This window comes from Rhincodon typus, chromosome 2 (assembly GCF_021869965.1).
Source record: "Rhincodon typus isolate 14 chromosome 2, sRhiTyp1.1, whole genome shotgun sequence".
NCBI lineage: Eukaryota > Metazoa > Chordata > Chondrichthyes > Orectolobiformes > Rhincodontidae > Rhincodon > Rhincodon typus.
The window spans coordinates 62,053,101-62,065,892 of record NC_063333.1 but is presented as its reverse complement, the minus strand read 5'-3'; the positions used below and the strand labels follow the sequence as shown (position 1 = coordinate 62,065,892).

The following is a 12,792-nucleotide window of genomic DNA, read 5'->3' as shown; positions in this document are numbered from 1 at the left end:
TGGGCCTAGACCCTTCTTCAGAAGAAGGGTCCAGGCCCGAAACGTCAGCCTTCCTGCTCCTCTGATGCTGCTTGGCTGCTGTGTTCATCCAGCTCTACACCCAAACATATACAGCAACCCAGTTAGGAAGACAAGTAGTAAGTTGGCCTTCATTGCAAGAGAGTTTGACTGCAGGATCAAGGAAGTGTTACTGTAGATGTACAGGGCATTGGTTAGAACACCCCTGGAGTATTGTGTGCAGTTTTGGTTTTCTTTGCCTTAGTAGGAGTGCGGTGACGGTTCATCAGACTGATTACTGGGATGGCAGGTTTGTCTTTTGAGGAATGATTGGGTCGATTTGACCTGTATTCATACAGTTTCGAAAAATGTGCAGGAATCTCACTTAAACATATAAACCTTTGACAGGGCTGGGCAGACTGGATGCAGGGGTGATATTTATGCTGACCAGGGACTAGAACAAGGGATCATACTCTTGGGATGCACAATACATAGTTTCAGACTGTAATGAGGAGGAATTTCTTCACCCAGTGTGGTGAACCTGCGGAATTCTCCAGCGTAGAAAACTGTGGAGGTGAATTCACTGAATATATTTAAGCAAGAAATAGATTTCTAGAAGCTTACGCAGTTATGGGGTTTTGGGAAAAGGAGAGACCTGGCTTCGAGATAGAGGATGAACATAATTCTGTTGAATGGCTGAATGGCTTAGGTGGGCTGAATGGCCTACTCCTGCTCCGATTTTCTTTTGCTTCTATCCAGAGTGCATTCAGTGTCCTTGCCACAGTTGGTGCTTCTTGGAATTGGTGTTCACCATGGAGGACTACTAATATATCACCTCAGTACGAGGGTGATTTGGAGCATGGTGGGTGATAATCAACAAGAATTTCCTAGCCTATGTTTGACCTGATGTCATGAGACTTTATAGGGTCCAGTGTCAATGGTCAAGATTTCCAGTCATACACTCACCTAACTGTATATTACTGTGTCACTACACCACGTTTGGTAGGTCTGTCTGCTGGCGAGACAGCATATACCTATGGATTGTGTTGATGCTGTCTGGGTCATTGTCTTCAATTTATAATTCCAAAAATATGACTATGTCTGTGAGATAGCTTTTCCAATGCTGGCACAAGCCACCAGGAGGAACTTGCAGAGCTGACAGGGCTATGTTTTCCTGTTAACGTTTCCTGGTGCCTAGATCGATGCTGGGTGATCCATGTGATTTCATTCCTTTTCATAGTCGTTGTGGTGGTTTTTGCAACTGAAAAGCTTGCTAGGCCATTTCAGAACACATTGCTGTGGATCTGGATCTAAATAAAGGCTAAAGACAGCAGATTACTTTTCCTAAGTGATATGAGTGAACTAGATGGGTTTTAGGGCAGTTGACAGTACTTTCATAGTCACCATTATAAAACCTTTTAACTGCTGTTTCAGTAATTGAATTGAAATTCCATGGCCTATTGAACCCATGTCCCCAGACCATTAGCCCATGCTTCTGGACTGCTAAACCTGTGTTATCATCACTACATCTCTTTCCCCCGCAATGAAGTCCACAAACAGATCAGCCATGAATTTATTCAATGGCAGAATAGGGAAGTGTAGATGTGCAAAGGGACCTGGGTATCCTTGTCAGTAAGTCACTGAAAGCTAACATGCAGGTGTGGTAAGAAATGAGGAAGGCTAATGAAATGCTAGCCTTTATTGCAAAAGGATTTGAGTACAGGAGTAGTGAAGTCTTGCTTGAATTATGTAGGAGCTTGGGGAGACCACCCTTGGAGTACTGTGTGCAGTTTTGTTTTTTCTTACTCAGGAAAGATTTTATTGCCATAGAGGGAGTGAAGCAAAGGTTCACCAGACTTGTTTCTGTATTGGCTGAACTTGTCAATGAAGAGAGATTAGGCGAACTGGCCATTATTCATTGAGTTTCGAAGGATGAGATGTGGTCTCATAGAAATTGACAAAACACTTAAAATGACAGACAGGTTAGATGTTTCCCCTGTCCTGGGAGTCCAGAACCAGGGTGTACAGTTTAAAAATAAGGATCAGTCTGAGGAGAAATGTTTTTATTTAGAGGCTTGTGAATGTTTGTAATTCTGTACCCCAGAAGGCTGTGAAAGCTCAGTCTTTGAGTATATTTTGTGTAAAGGTTGATGACTTCTTATTACAATGACATAAAGGGTTATGGAAACAATTTTGGTAAATGGCATTGAAATGTTTGATTGGCTATTATTGTGTTGAATGGTGGAACAAGCTTAATTGGCTGAATGACCTATTCCTGTTCCACTTTTCCTTTTATACTGAAGTATTTGCTTATAATTTGTGGTAAAGGTTTTGGACAAGTCTTGAAATCATGAAATACTGACTTAAGAGGCAAGAATAGCACCATTGAATCATGTCCCATTTGATAATGGTTGGGAGGAAAATGGGATAATAGTTGTGAGGCAACATGTTCTGAAATCTTATAAAGAAAGGAAAGGCTGTGAGTTAAAGTCTGTTCCTGTGACTTGAGCAGGTCAAGTGTAGCATGTGGTGTGGGAGTGCAACAGTGCTGAAGGTGCTGCCTCTCAGATGAAACACTGTAGCAGAAGTCAACCATTTATCCCTTGGGCCTGCTCTGCCATTCCAGATCATGGCTTATTATCCACTAGAAAGCCATTTTCCCACACTATCTCCACCTCTGTCATTATTATCTAGGGATCTAGTGATCTCTGTTTTGAACATCTTCAGTGACTGAGCTTCAACACCCTAGTGAGGTAGATAATTCTAAAGATTCGCTAACAACGGAAAATTAAGCCAAACTGTCATTTCAGGAAGCGCAAAATATTCAATGGCACTATTTTGAGTAAGAGGAGGGGTGTTCTCCCCATTGCTGTACCCAATATCTTTCCCTCCAGCAATATCACTGCAAAAGGCAGATTGCTGTTTGTAAGACTTTGCTGTGCACATGTTGGCTGCCACATTATAGCACAGCAATAAATTAGTCACAGCCTTTCAAATGCTGAGGATATGAATAGCACATTTTAAATGTAGATTCTCCAATGCTGTGGAATCAAAGCTGTTGCTTAAAATTTATTTTTACATCTGCATAAATTGTGCCTAATTTTTTATCTGCTTGAAGTGCAACAGGAACTTCCTGGTCAATTAATTTTAACCTCTTCGTATAATTTTGTAGTATCATTTTAAAACCTGGTCTACACATATACATGGTCACAATAATAATTATGCCAATAAAACATGTTTTGACAAATGATGCCCAGTTAGTGAGTAAACTTATTGCTGGGCATGCTTTTTTACGGGCCATAAAAAAGAAAAGTATCAGATTTTATCTGCTGAATTAACTGTTCTATAGTGGTTCAATAATTAGGCATCTCCATGTGGTGTCAGTGTTCATGAAAATCAAAAACTGAAGATCAGCCTTGTTGGCCGTATCTGATCATTATCCAGTGATCTATCCTGAAAATATGTGCAAATGTTGACCTCAAATGAAGACAGAATCAGGCTGAGCTGAATAGTCAACTTTGTTTTATAATTGAATTTAGCTGATTCAAAATTTTGAAGCAACAAATTGCAAGATGTGAATATTTTCAAGAAAATAGCAATGTGAAAATTAGTTCGTGTTATAATGAATAGACTGTTGTGCATGTGTTGTTGACTTGTTTTATAATTTTCAGGTGTTGTGAACACAATCTCCAAACTCACAAAGTCATGTATTCTAAGACTTACCAGTGACAAGCTCTACTTTATCTTTTCTGACAAAGTGGCCAGTGGAGGTGTTGCAATGTGGTGTCAGCTGTTTCAGGTATGGTCCATCTTGTGTATCATCAGTGAGGTATCTTTTTGTTCTTTGTTAATTTAGCATAATTTTTGCAGGAGGTAAGGAACTCAGGGGTCACTGCCATCAGCTGTCTTTTGATTTCAGGATGACATTTACCTGTAGTTGCAAGTTCTGCCATGGGTGGTTTTATGACTGAACAGGCCAATTCTCACCCTCAGATCTTTGGGCACATGAACAGGATGCTCTGTGGGGTCACACACACACACACACACACACACACACACACACACACACACACACACACACACACACATTCTCTCACTCACTCTGTCTCTCCCTCACTCTCACACTTGTAAATCTGTGGGGTGAATTTATATTTGCAGATGCATTCTATTTTGTTCAAAAGCATGCAATTTATAGACAGTCAGTCAATGTGGCATTTTATAAATTCCAATTTAGAACTAAAACCAGTCTGACTCCAAACCAAAACAGAAACAGATTCTAAACAAGGCCTCACACCTAACATGCATTGTTTGACCTAAAATGTCACCTGTTCTTTACACTGATAAAAGCTTTAGTACTCTTAGGGCAGTGACTTGAAAAGAAATTTGGGGCTTTACATATACATATTAATCAAACTAAACCTTCTAACTGTTTAAAGATTTAATAGCATCTTAGGTTTGTTTAATACATCCTCATTAGTGGTGTGACCTTTTGATCTTTTACTTATAAATTCTGTGTCTGATACAACCTCTCCCACTAACACCTAAAGAAGAAGCAAGGCTCCAAAAGCTCATGTTTTCAAATAAAACTGTCAAACTATAACCTGGTGTCGTGTGATTTCTGACCTTTACAATTTATATAGATGATATGGATGAAGGGACCAAAGGTATGTTAGTTAAATTTGCTGATGACACAAAGAAGGTATGAAAGTGAGTTGTGAAGATAACAAAAGGAGCCTACAAGGGATATAGGTAGGTTAAGTGAGGTTTTGCAAGTGGAGTACAATGTACGACAGTGTGAAATTGTCCATTTTGGCAGGAAGAGTTTCAAAGAAGTATATTATCTAAATGGTAAGAGATGCAGAGAGATCTGGGTGTCCTAGTGCATGAATTGCACAAAGTTAGCATGCGCATAGAGCATCATGAAGCAATCAGACAAGCTAATGGGATTATGTTTTATTACAAGGGGAAGAGTAGGAAGGTTATCATTCAGTTATACAGAGCATTGAGAGACTGCATCTGGAGTACTGTGCACAATACTGGGCTGTGTAGTCATGGAAGGATGTTAATGCATTGAAAGCAGTTCAGAGAAGGTTTACAAAATAAGTGCTTGGAATGAGTGGATTGTCTTATATAGAAAGGTTAGACAGGCTAGGCCTGTATCCTCCTGAATTCAGAGTTGATTTAATTGAAAATTATGAGATCCGGAGGGGACTTTACAAGGTGGTTGTTGAGAGGATATTTCCTCTTGTTGGAGAATCTAGGTCATAGTATAAAATAAGGAGCCACCCATTTAAGACAAAGATGACGACTTCTTTTTCTCTCTCAGATGGTTGAGAATCTTTGGAATTCTCTTCCTCAAAAGGCAGTGCATGCAGAATCTTTAAATATTTTTAAGGCAAAGGTAGATAGACTCTTGATTGCCAAGTGGTTGCAAGGTTATCGGGGATATGCAGAATGTAGAGTTGGAATTACAATCCGATCAGCCATGATCTTACTGAATGGCAAAGCAGGCTCGAAGGGCTGAGTGGCCCACTCTTGTTCTTTGTTTGTATGTTTGTCATAAGATTGTCTTGTAAATCTAGCGCAGAGTGGGAAATGATGCTGCAGTTACTGCAAGTTGTAGATCATGTTTCTGTTTTCATTTATGGGATGTGGGCATTGCTGAGAGGACCAGCATATGTTTTTAAGCCATTTCAGAGGGCACCTGAAAGTCAACCACATTATTGTGTGTCTGGAGTCACATGGGTGACCTTATAGAGGTTTGTAAAATTGAGGGGCAAGGAACATTATGACTAACAAATTTTATTGTTCCCCAGGGTTAGGGAGTTCAAAACTAGAAGGCATTAATTTAAGATGAGAGGGGGAAGATTTAAAAGGGACGTCAGGCAATTTTTTCAAACAGAGGGTGGTTTGCATGTGGAATGAATTGCCAGAGGAAATGGTAGGTGCAGGTACAGTTGTAACATTTAAAAAGTACATGAATGGGAAATGTTTAGAGGGATATGGGCCAAACAAAGGCAAGTGGGACTGGCTGAGTTTGGGAAACTTGGTTGGCGTGGATGAGTTGGACCAAAGGGTCTGTCTCTGTGCTGCATCACTCTATGACTCTATGTAGGCCATTCAAGGATAGCAAATTGCATTTCTTTGAAGAAATTTAGTTAACCAGACAATTGATATAGAGCCATCACCGGGCTAGACCAGATTTGTTAATTGAATTCAAATTTGATTTGAACTCATGGTCCCTGTGATCAGCCGGGGGCCTCTAGATTATTTGTCCAGTGACATTACCACTACGTCCTCATCTCTCCTTATGTCAATTTAGCTTAATTCCTTTAATAAAAGCAAAATAGTGCGAGTGCTGGAAATCTGAAGCAAACTCTGAATGCTGGAGAAACTCTGCACCTCTGGCAGCATTATTGGAGTGAGAGATACAGAGTTAACATCTCGAGTCCAGTATGATTCTTCTTTGAGCACTTCTGAAGAAGATGCGTACCAAACTCGAAATGTTAACTCTGTTTCTCTCTCCACAGATGTCACCAGACCTACTGAGTTTCTCCAGCATTTTCTGTGTTAGCTTAATCCATTAGATTTTGTACATATGCTTCTGTTTAAAAAGCTTGAGATCCCATATGTGTAATTAACTGCTTTATTAACCTGTCCTGCTAGTTTCAAAGTTTTATGTGCACATTATTAAGCTTTTCCCTTTCTCTCATGCTATCTTGGTTACAGTATAATGTGGTAGATTTGGTAAATTGCAACTCCTAAATTTAACTGAGAGTCACAGGTCACAGAGCCTATCCTTTGGTCAGAGGACATTGGAAAGATAAAGTTGTAGTTATGAATCTATCAAGTTTAATCCTGCATTGCATGCAATTTAATGTATGATCTGTTCAATCCTACAGGGTAATTTTTTTGATGAGTATCAGATTGAAGGAGTATCAGCAGAGCATAATGAAATTTACCTGGAACTGATGCCTGAAAACCTTGCAAGATCCTTGAAAACAGCTCAGAATGCCAAAACTGTGAAAATTAAGCTGACAATGAAGCATTGTCCATGTATCACCATTGCTGTAGAACTGGTAAGAGCAGTTGTGCTGGCAGTTTTCATCAAGTGGCAAAGTTGTCATTCATTGCTTTAATGTTATCTAAATTACGGTGAAAACATTATTCCATTCTGCTTTTCTGAGTAGTTTTGAAGATGGATGGTCTTCCTTTACTTAGTCCATGAATCTCTTTGCTTTTCAGTCATTCAATCATTTTTAGCTCAGCTCCTCTTGTGACACTTGTTATTATTTTGTGCAAGTAGTTTGATGCTTTGGATATATGGAATGGGACTAACTAAATTCCTGAAACCACTACATCCACAAGTATTATTTCTGTTTTATTTCTTTTTTAAGGAACTTGGTGTTTGTGAGTTGAAATGCTGATTATTAATTAGTTGGACAGAATAAGGTTTTAGCGACTGATTCTGCCAGATATTAATCGAAAGAGGACTGGATAAAGGAGTGAATTTATACTGTAACATTTCTGATGGAGAGAGAAAAAGCAGAGCAAACAAAGAGGAACAGAAACATGCTGATAAGAAGTGATACAGTAATAAAGAGCATTTATATGATCATATTTGGAAGAGAGAAATTGGAGGGAAGATAAGGTTTAAAAAAAGATTCAAGTGCAGAAGATCAGAGATGTAGATACTGTAAAAAAAAAATGCATGCTATTAAGTGAAAGCAAAAGCAGGCACAGTGGAAGGCACACAAAGCTAGAGAAGTAAACTTGGGGTCACAGAATTACAATCACGGGTAAGAAGAAAGAAGCATAGGGAGATTTATTGTTATAATCTATGACACAAGAAAATTTGGATTTATAGAACTTCTAGCACTACAAGCCAAGTGTGTATTGTTTTCTAAAATCTGCGAATAGACCTGATTTTTTGTTTCAAAAATCCATTGTAGAATTGCAAATGTAAATCAGAAGCTCACTTTCTGCAGTTTGTTTGTAAAACTTAGCATAACTTTTCTCCTTGCTCTTATAGCCATCCCTCTCCAGCCACAGTCGTGTTGTTACACATGACATTCCCATTAGCATCATCCCCAGAAAGCTTTGGAATGATTTTGAAGAACCCAGTGTTCCAGATTTTGATGTAAGTGATAATTTTACAATGAGTTTCTTTTTGTGTTGGTTTTGTTCAAGTTATGGAAATATACTTCCAACACACTTCAGTTTATTTAATTACATAATAAACAATACTTTTGCCAGTGCTTGAATTTTGCTTTGGTTTAAAAAGTGGCACAGTAGCTGGGAGCATGAGGAAATTGTTTGTACAACCATCTGAAGGTTTTCATTATGCACCTTTGCATATTTACCAATTTGTGGACTTTTCCATTCTCTCCCCACCTCACCAAAATCTGTATACTATATATGTTCCAATTAGTATAGATATTGTCCCAAACTTTGTTGAACTAGCATAGTTCTAATCACAACAAATAAAATTTGACGTGGTATGAGTAAACTGTTCAGCCCTTTAAGTTGTTTCCATTATCCAGGGCTGATCTGAATCTCAACCTCATTTAACTGCCTTTGGATGATATGTATTTGTTTGAACATCTCCTGGAAACCTGATTCTGGACTTGATATCTTTTCCAGAGCAGTGACTTTTGGCTGAAAGCATATTTTGCTGTTTAAGCACGCAGTATGTTAATTGCTTGCCATTAAGCATTAACTGTAGCTTAGTGAATAAGAGATTACTTCTTACTCAGAAACAAGATCACAGGTACTTGATTGTTTTCCAAAGACACAAAAGGATGCACTTCAAAACTTGAGATAAAATTTACCTGTATCTTTTTAGAGCTGGGAAGCTGTTTACAAGAGTAAGAGACTTGTATACCCCATTAAATAAAAGTCTTAGAAGTAATTTTAGATTGATATGCAAAAATGTAAGACCTACTGTTGAAGGTGTACTATTGAAGAATGAGAATGAATTACAAAAATTCTGAAGAACAATGAAAAATATACTAAAGTAGAATACAGAGATTAAGAGTCGGATAAGGAAAATTCCCCACTTGCCTGGATGAATACAGCTCTGATAATGCTGAAGAAACCTGACATCATGCAGGACACAACTGCAACTTGATTGGCATCCCATCTACAAACTTACAGTCCCTCCACCACCAACCGACCACAATCGTGTATACAGTTTAAAAGATGCACAGCAAAAATTCTCAAAAACTCTTTAGACAACACCTTCCAAACCAGCAACCATTACTGTCTAGAAAGATGGAGCAGTAGATGCATTGGAATTCTACCACATGCAAGCCACTCACCGTCCTGATTTGTAAATATATCAACATTCTTCTACTGTCACTGTGTCAAAAGCCTGGAACTCCCTTCCTAACAGCACTGTGGGTGTACTGACACTAAATGGACTACAGCGGTTCAAAAAGGTAGTTCACCACTACCTGATCCAAGGAAATTGGGAATGGGCAGTAAATGCTGCCCCAGTCACTGCCACCCACATCCCCTGAATGCATAGAACAAAAGCTAATATGAGGAAAGTAAATCAAAATCAATAATAAGAACCCTGAAGTACTTTACAAGTAGATGAATAAAAAGAGGATTGTTAGAAGTAAAATGGGACCTGTGAAAGGAGGTTTTACCTTCTTAATGATCAAAAGATATATTTAGAAATGATATCACTTTAGTGAGGAAAATGATGTTGCAATAGATATCAATCATGATGTGATTGAAGGTTAGATTAGTAATGTCATGCTGGATGAAAGGAGATGATATAAGTTAGTAAGTCTAAAGGAACACTAACCACCAGCAAGACCATAAGACCATAAAACAAAGGATCATAAACAAGCCATTCAGCCCATCGAGTTTGCTGTGCCATTGAGTGGGGTCATGGTTGATTTGATCATCCTTTAATCATTGGGATACCTTGAGAAATTCTGAGAGTCAAAATTGAACTGACCTCAAATTATATTTTGTTATGCTGTTTAGTGTAGTGTGCTGAAGGACTGGAAGGTGGGCATCGCAGTACCCATTTTTGAAAGGCGCCACAACGCTGATGAGATTAATACCAGTGTTTGAGAAATTTTAGTTAATCTAATTATGGATAATATTACTTTATAAACGGATAAAAGGAAGATAATGAAATAGCATGGATTTCAAATGGAGAAATTTTGCTTGATAAACCTCAGAAGTATTTGAGATGGTAATAGACAAGCTAATTGGGGGAAGTGTGGTGGATGTAGTGAATGTGGATTTTAGGAAACCTTTTGAAAAGGCACACAACAGAAGAAGGTCATGGGAGAAGATAAGTATATGAGGTTAGGAAGCAGATCACAATTTGAATTCAGTATTGGATGGAAGGGAGAAAAATGAGAGTAGGAATTAGAGCAGACTTTCAGGGCACGTGGAACTGGGAAATGGTGTTCCAGATTGTTGAGTCCTGGTACCATCTGTTAACAATGAATAAGAACAATAGCAAATTGTATTTAGATATTACCTTTAACATACTAAATCGCCCCAAGATGCCCAGTAAGAATATTATAAAATAATATATGGCACCAAGCAACGTCAATTGTGAGGGGAGTTGATGAAAAGCTTGGTTAAAAAGGTGAGTTTTAAGGAGCGTGTTAAAGGAAGATAGAAAGGTGGAAAGTTTTAGGGAAAGAATTCCAGAAGTATTTTGAATTTATAGTCTTCAAGCTGGCGGGTGGCTTTCAGAGAATAAAATCTAAAGCTAGCTGGAAAGCAAACTTTTATATTAGCAGCTGACTTCTTTGTTTTTGCAATATCAACGTAGAGTGCGTCATATTTAGTCACAGAAGCCTCAGTTGTTTCCAAAGGTTGTATAACATACATCATAGTTTTCAAACTTTTAGTGCTTAGTGTAATTGAAGAGAACTGTTATGTAACATAATTCAAGCTGGGGTTTGTATTTTTAAACCTGTTTATCATTTATTTTAAAGGTCAGTATTTATTTACCAGTACTGAAGACCATGAGGAGTGTTGTAGAAAGAATGAAGAATCTTGCTAACCATGTTGTAAGTTTGTATCTTAAAAACTACATTGATTAAGATTGTTTCCCATTTGTTGAATCTATTACTATCTTAATTGCTGAGCACAGTGTAAATAATTTTTGAGGTATTTCATTTTTTTGGAAGTACAAATGATAAGTAACGGGTTTAGTGTTAGCTATTTAGGACTGAAGTTGAGGCAAAATATTTACATTTGAGAACTGCAAATCCTTGGAATTCTCCAAGCCATAGGGCTTGAATATGTAGCCAATAAGCACATCAAAGACTAAGACTGACAGGATTTGTACACTAAGAGTTTAATAACTGTGGAGATAGGGTGGAAAAGTAGTTGTGATGTAGAAGAATAGCCAATATCTTATATCATAGATATCATAGAATCCCTACAGTGTGGAAGCAGGCTATTCGGCCCGTCAAGTCTGCACCAACCCTCTGAAGAGCATCCCACCCAGACCCACCCCCTACCCTCGACACTATGGGCAATTTAGCGTAGCCAGTCCACGAAACCTGCACATCTTTGGACTGTGGAATTAAACTGGAGCACCCGGAGGAAACCCACGCAGACATGGGGAGAATGTGCAAACTCCACACAGACAGTTCCACGAGGCTGGAATCGAACCCGGGTCCCTGGAACTGTGAGGCAGCAGGGCTAACCACGGGGCCACCATGGTGCCCTTAGTGTATGATGGAGCAGGCTCCATGAGCCATGTGGCCTACTCCTACTCATATTGAAGTAGATAGAAATAGGAGTAGATGAAAGCCATTTGGCCCATCGTACCCACTCTGCCAATCAATAAGATCGTTAACACCACCTTCCTGCCTACCCCCATAACCTTTTACTCCCTTGGATGTAAGTTTTATTGAGTGCACCTTTGAATATTTTCATTGCTATAGCCTCAGTTGCCCACTAGAGAAAAGAATTCCACACTAATAATTCTCGGAGAGAAGCTCCTTCTCCTTTCAATATGAAATAAGGGATTTCTTATTTTTAACGCCATGCACCCCACCCTCATTTCTAGACTCTCCCGTAAGCGGAAACATTCTCTCAGCATCTATCCTGTCAAACCTCTTGAAACTTGATATATTCCAATAAATTCACATCTCATCCTTCTAAAATTGAATGGGAATAGGTCTAACCTGCTCAAGTTCTCCCTTGAAGAAGAAACTGCTCATATCAGATTCAGCCTAGTGAACCTTCTGTGCCAGTTCATCTCACCTTAGTAATATGACTAAATTTATTTGCAGTGCATTAGGTGCAGTTGTAGCAAGACCTCTGTACTGTTATGACTAGGCCTCAGTTCCAGGCAGGATACCCCAAATTGTTAAGCTCCCGGGTGAGGTGGGGGGTGGGGTGCGTGTGATGAACCGGTTCACATTCTCTATTCACTCATCCCCTCAGTTGCAACAAAGTTGTTTTAAGATGGATATCTTCCCTTGTGGATATCTTTCAACCAAACGAATCAAATGAACTTCTGTTTTTAAAGGAGCCAATTTCATCAGGCTTTCTTGAATTAACAAAAATATTGACTTTTATCATTACTGCACATGAAAAGAAATTATAATGCAACACAGGTTGACCATGACAATGGACGTTACCCGTAATGTTGGCAGTTGAACGAGCATATTTTGAGATACTTGGTTTTGTAGGCTGATTGAATTTCCTTAGTTTTGATTCGCTTTTTTTTAGCTGGTTTGTAGTATACAGAATAAGAGAGGTTCTGTCTGCAACGCAAGGGTAACTCGGGAGTAGTTCTTC

At 38.8% G+C, this 12,792-nt stretch overlaps 1 protein-coding gene across 1 annotated transcript in view; it reads left to right on the top strand.

Moving 5' to 3' along the window:
• The window catches only part of hus1 (HUS1 checkpoint clamp component), a 34,985-nt gene that overhangs the window by 6,260 nt on the left and 15,933 nt on the right, over positions 1-12,792 (top strand). Inside the window, exons 2-5 of the mRNA XM_048610729.1 lie at positions 3,669-3,796; positions 6,900-7,076; positions 8,030-8,137; positions 10,971-11,045. Coding sequence (XP_048466686.1) covers positions 3,669-3,796; positions 6,900-7,076; positions 8,030-8,137; positions 10,971-11,045 — 488 coding nt within the window. The remainder of the gene's footprint in view (positions 1-3,668; positions 3,797-6,899; positions 7,077-8,029; positions 8,138-10,970; positions 11,046-12,792) is intronic.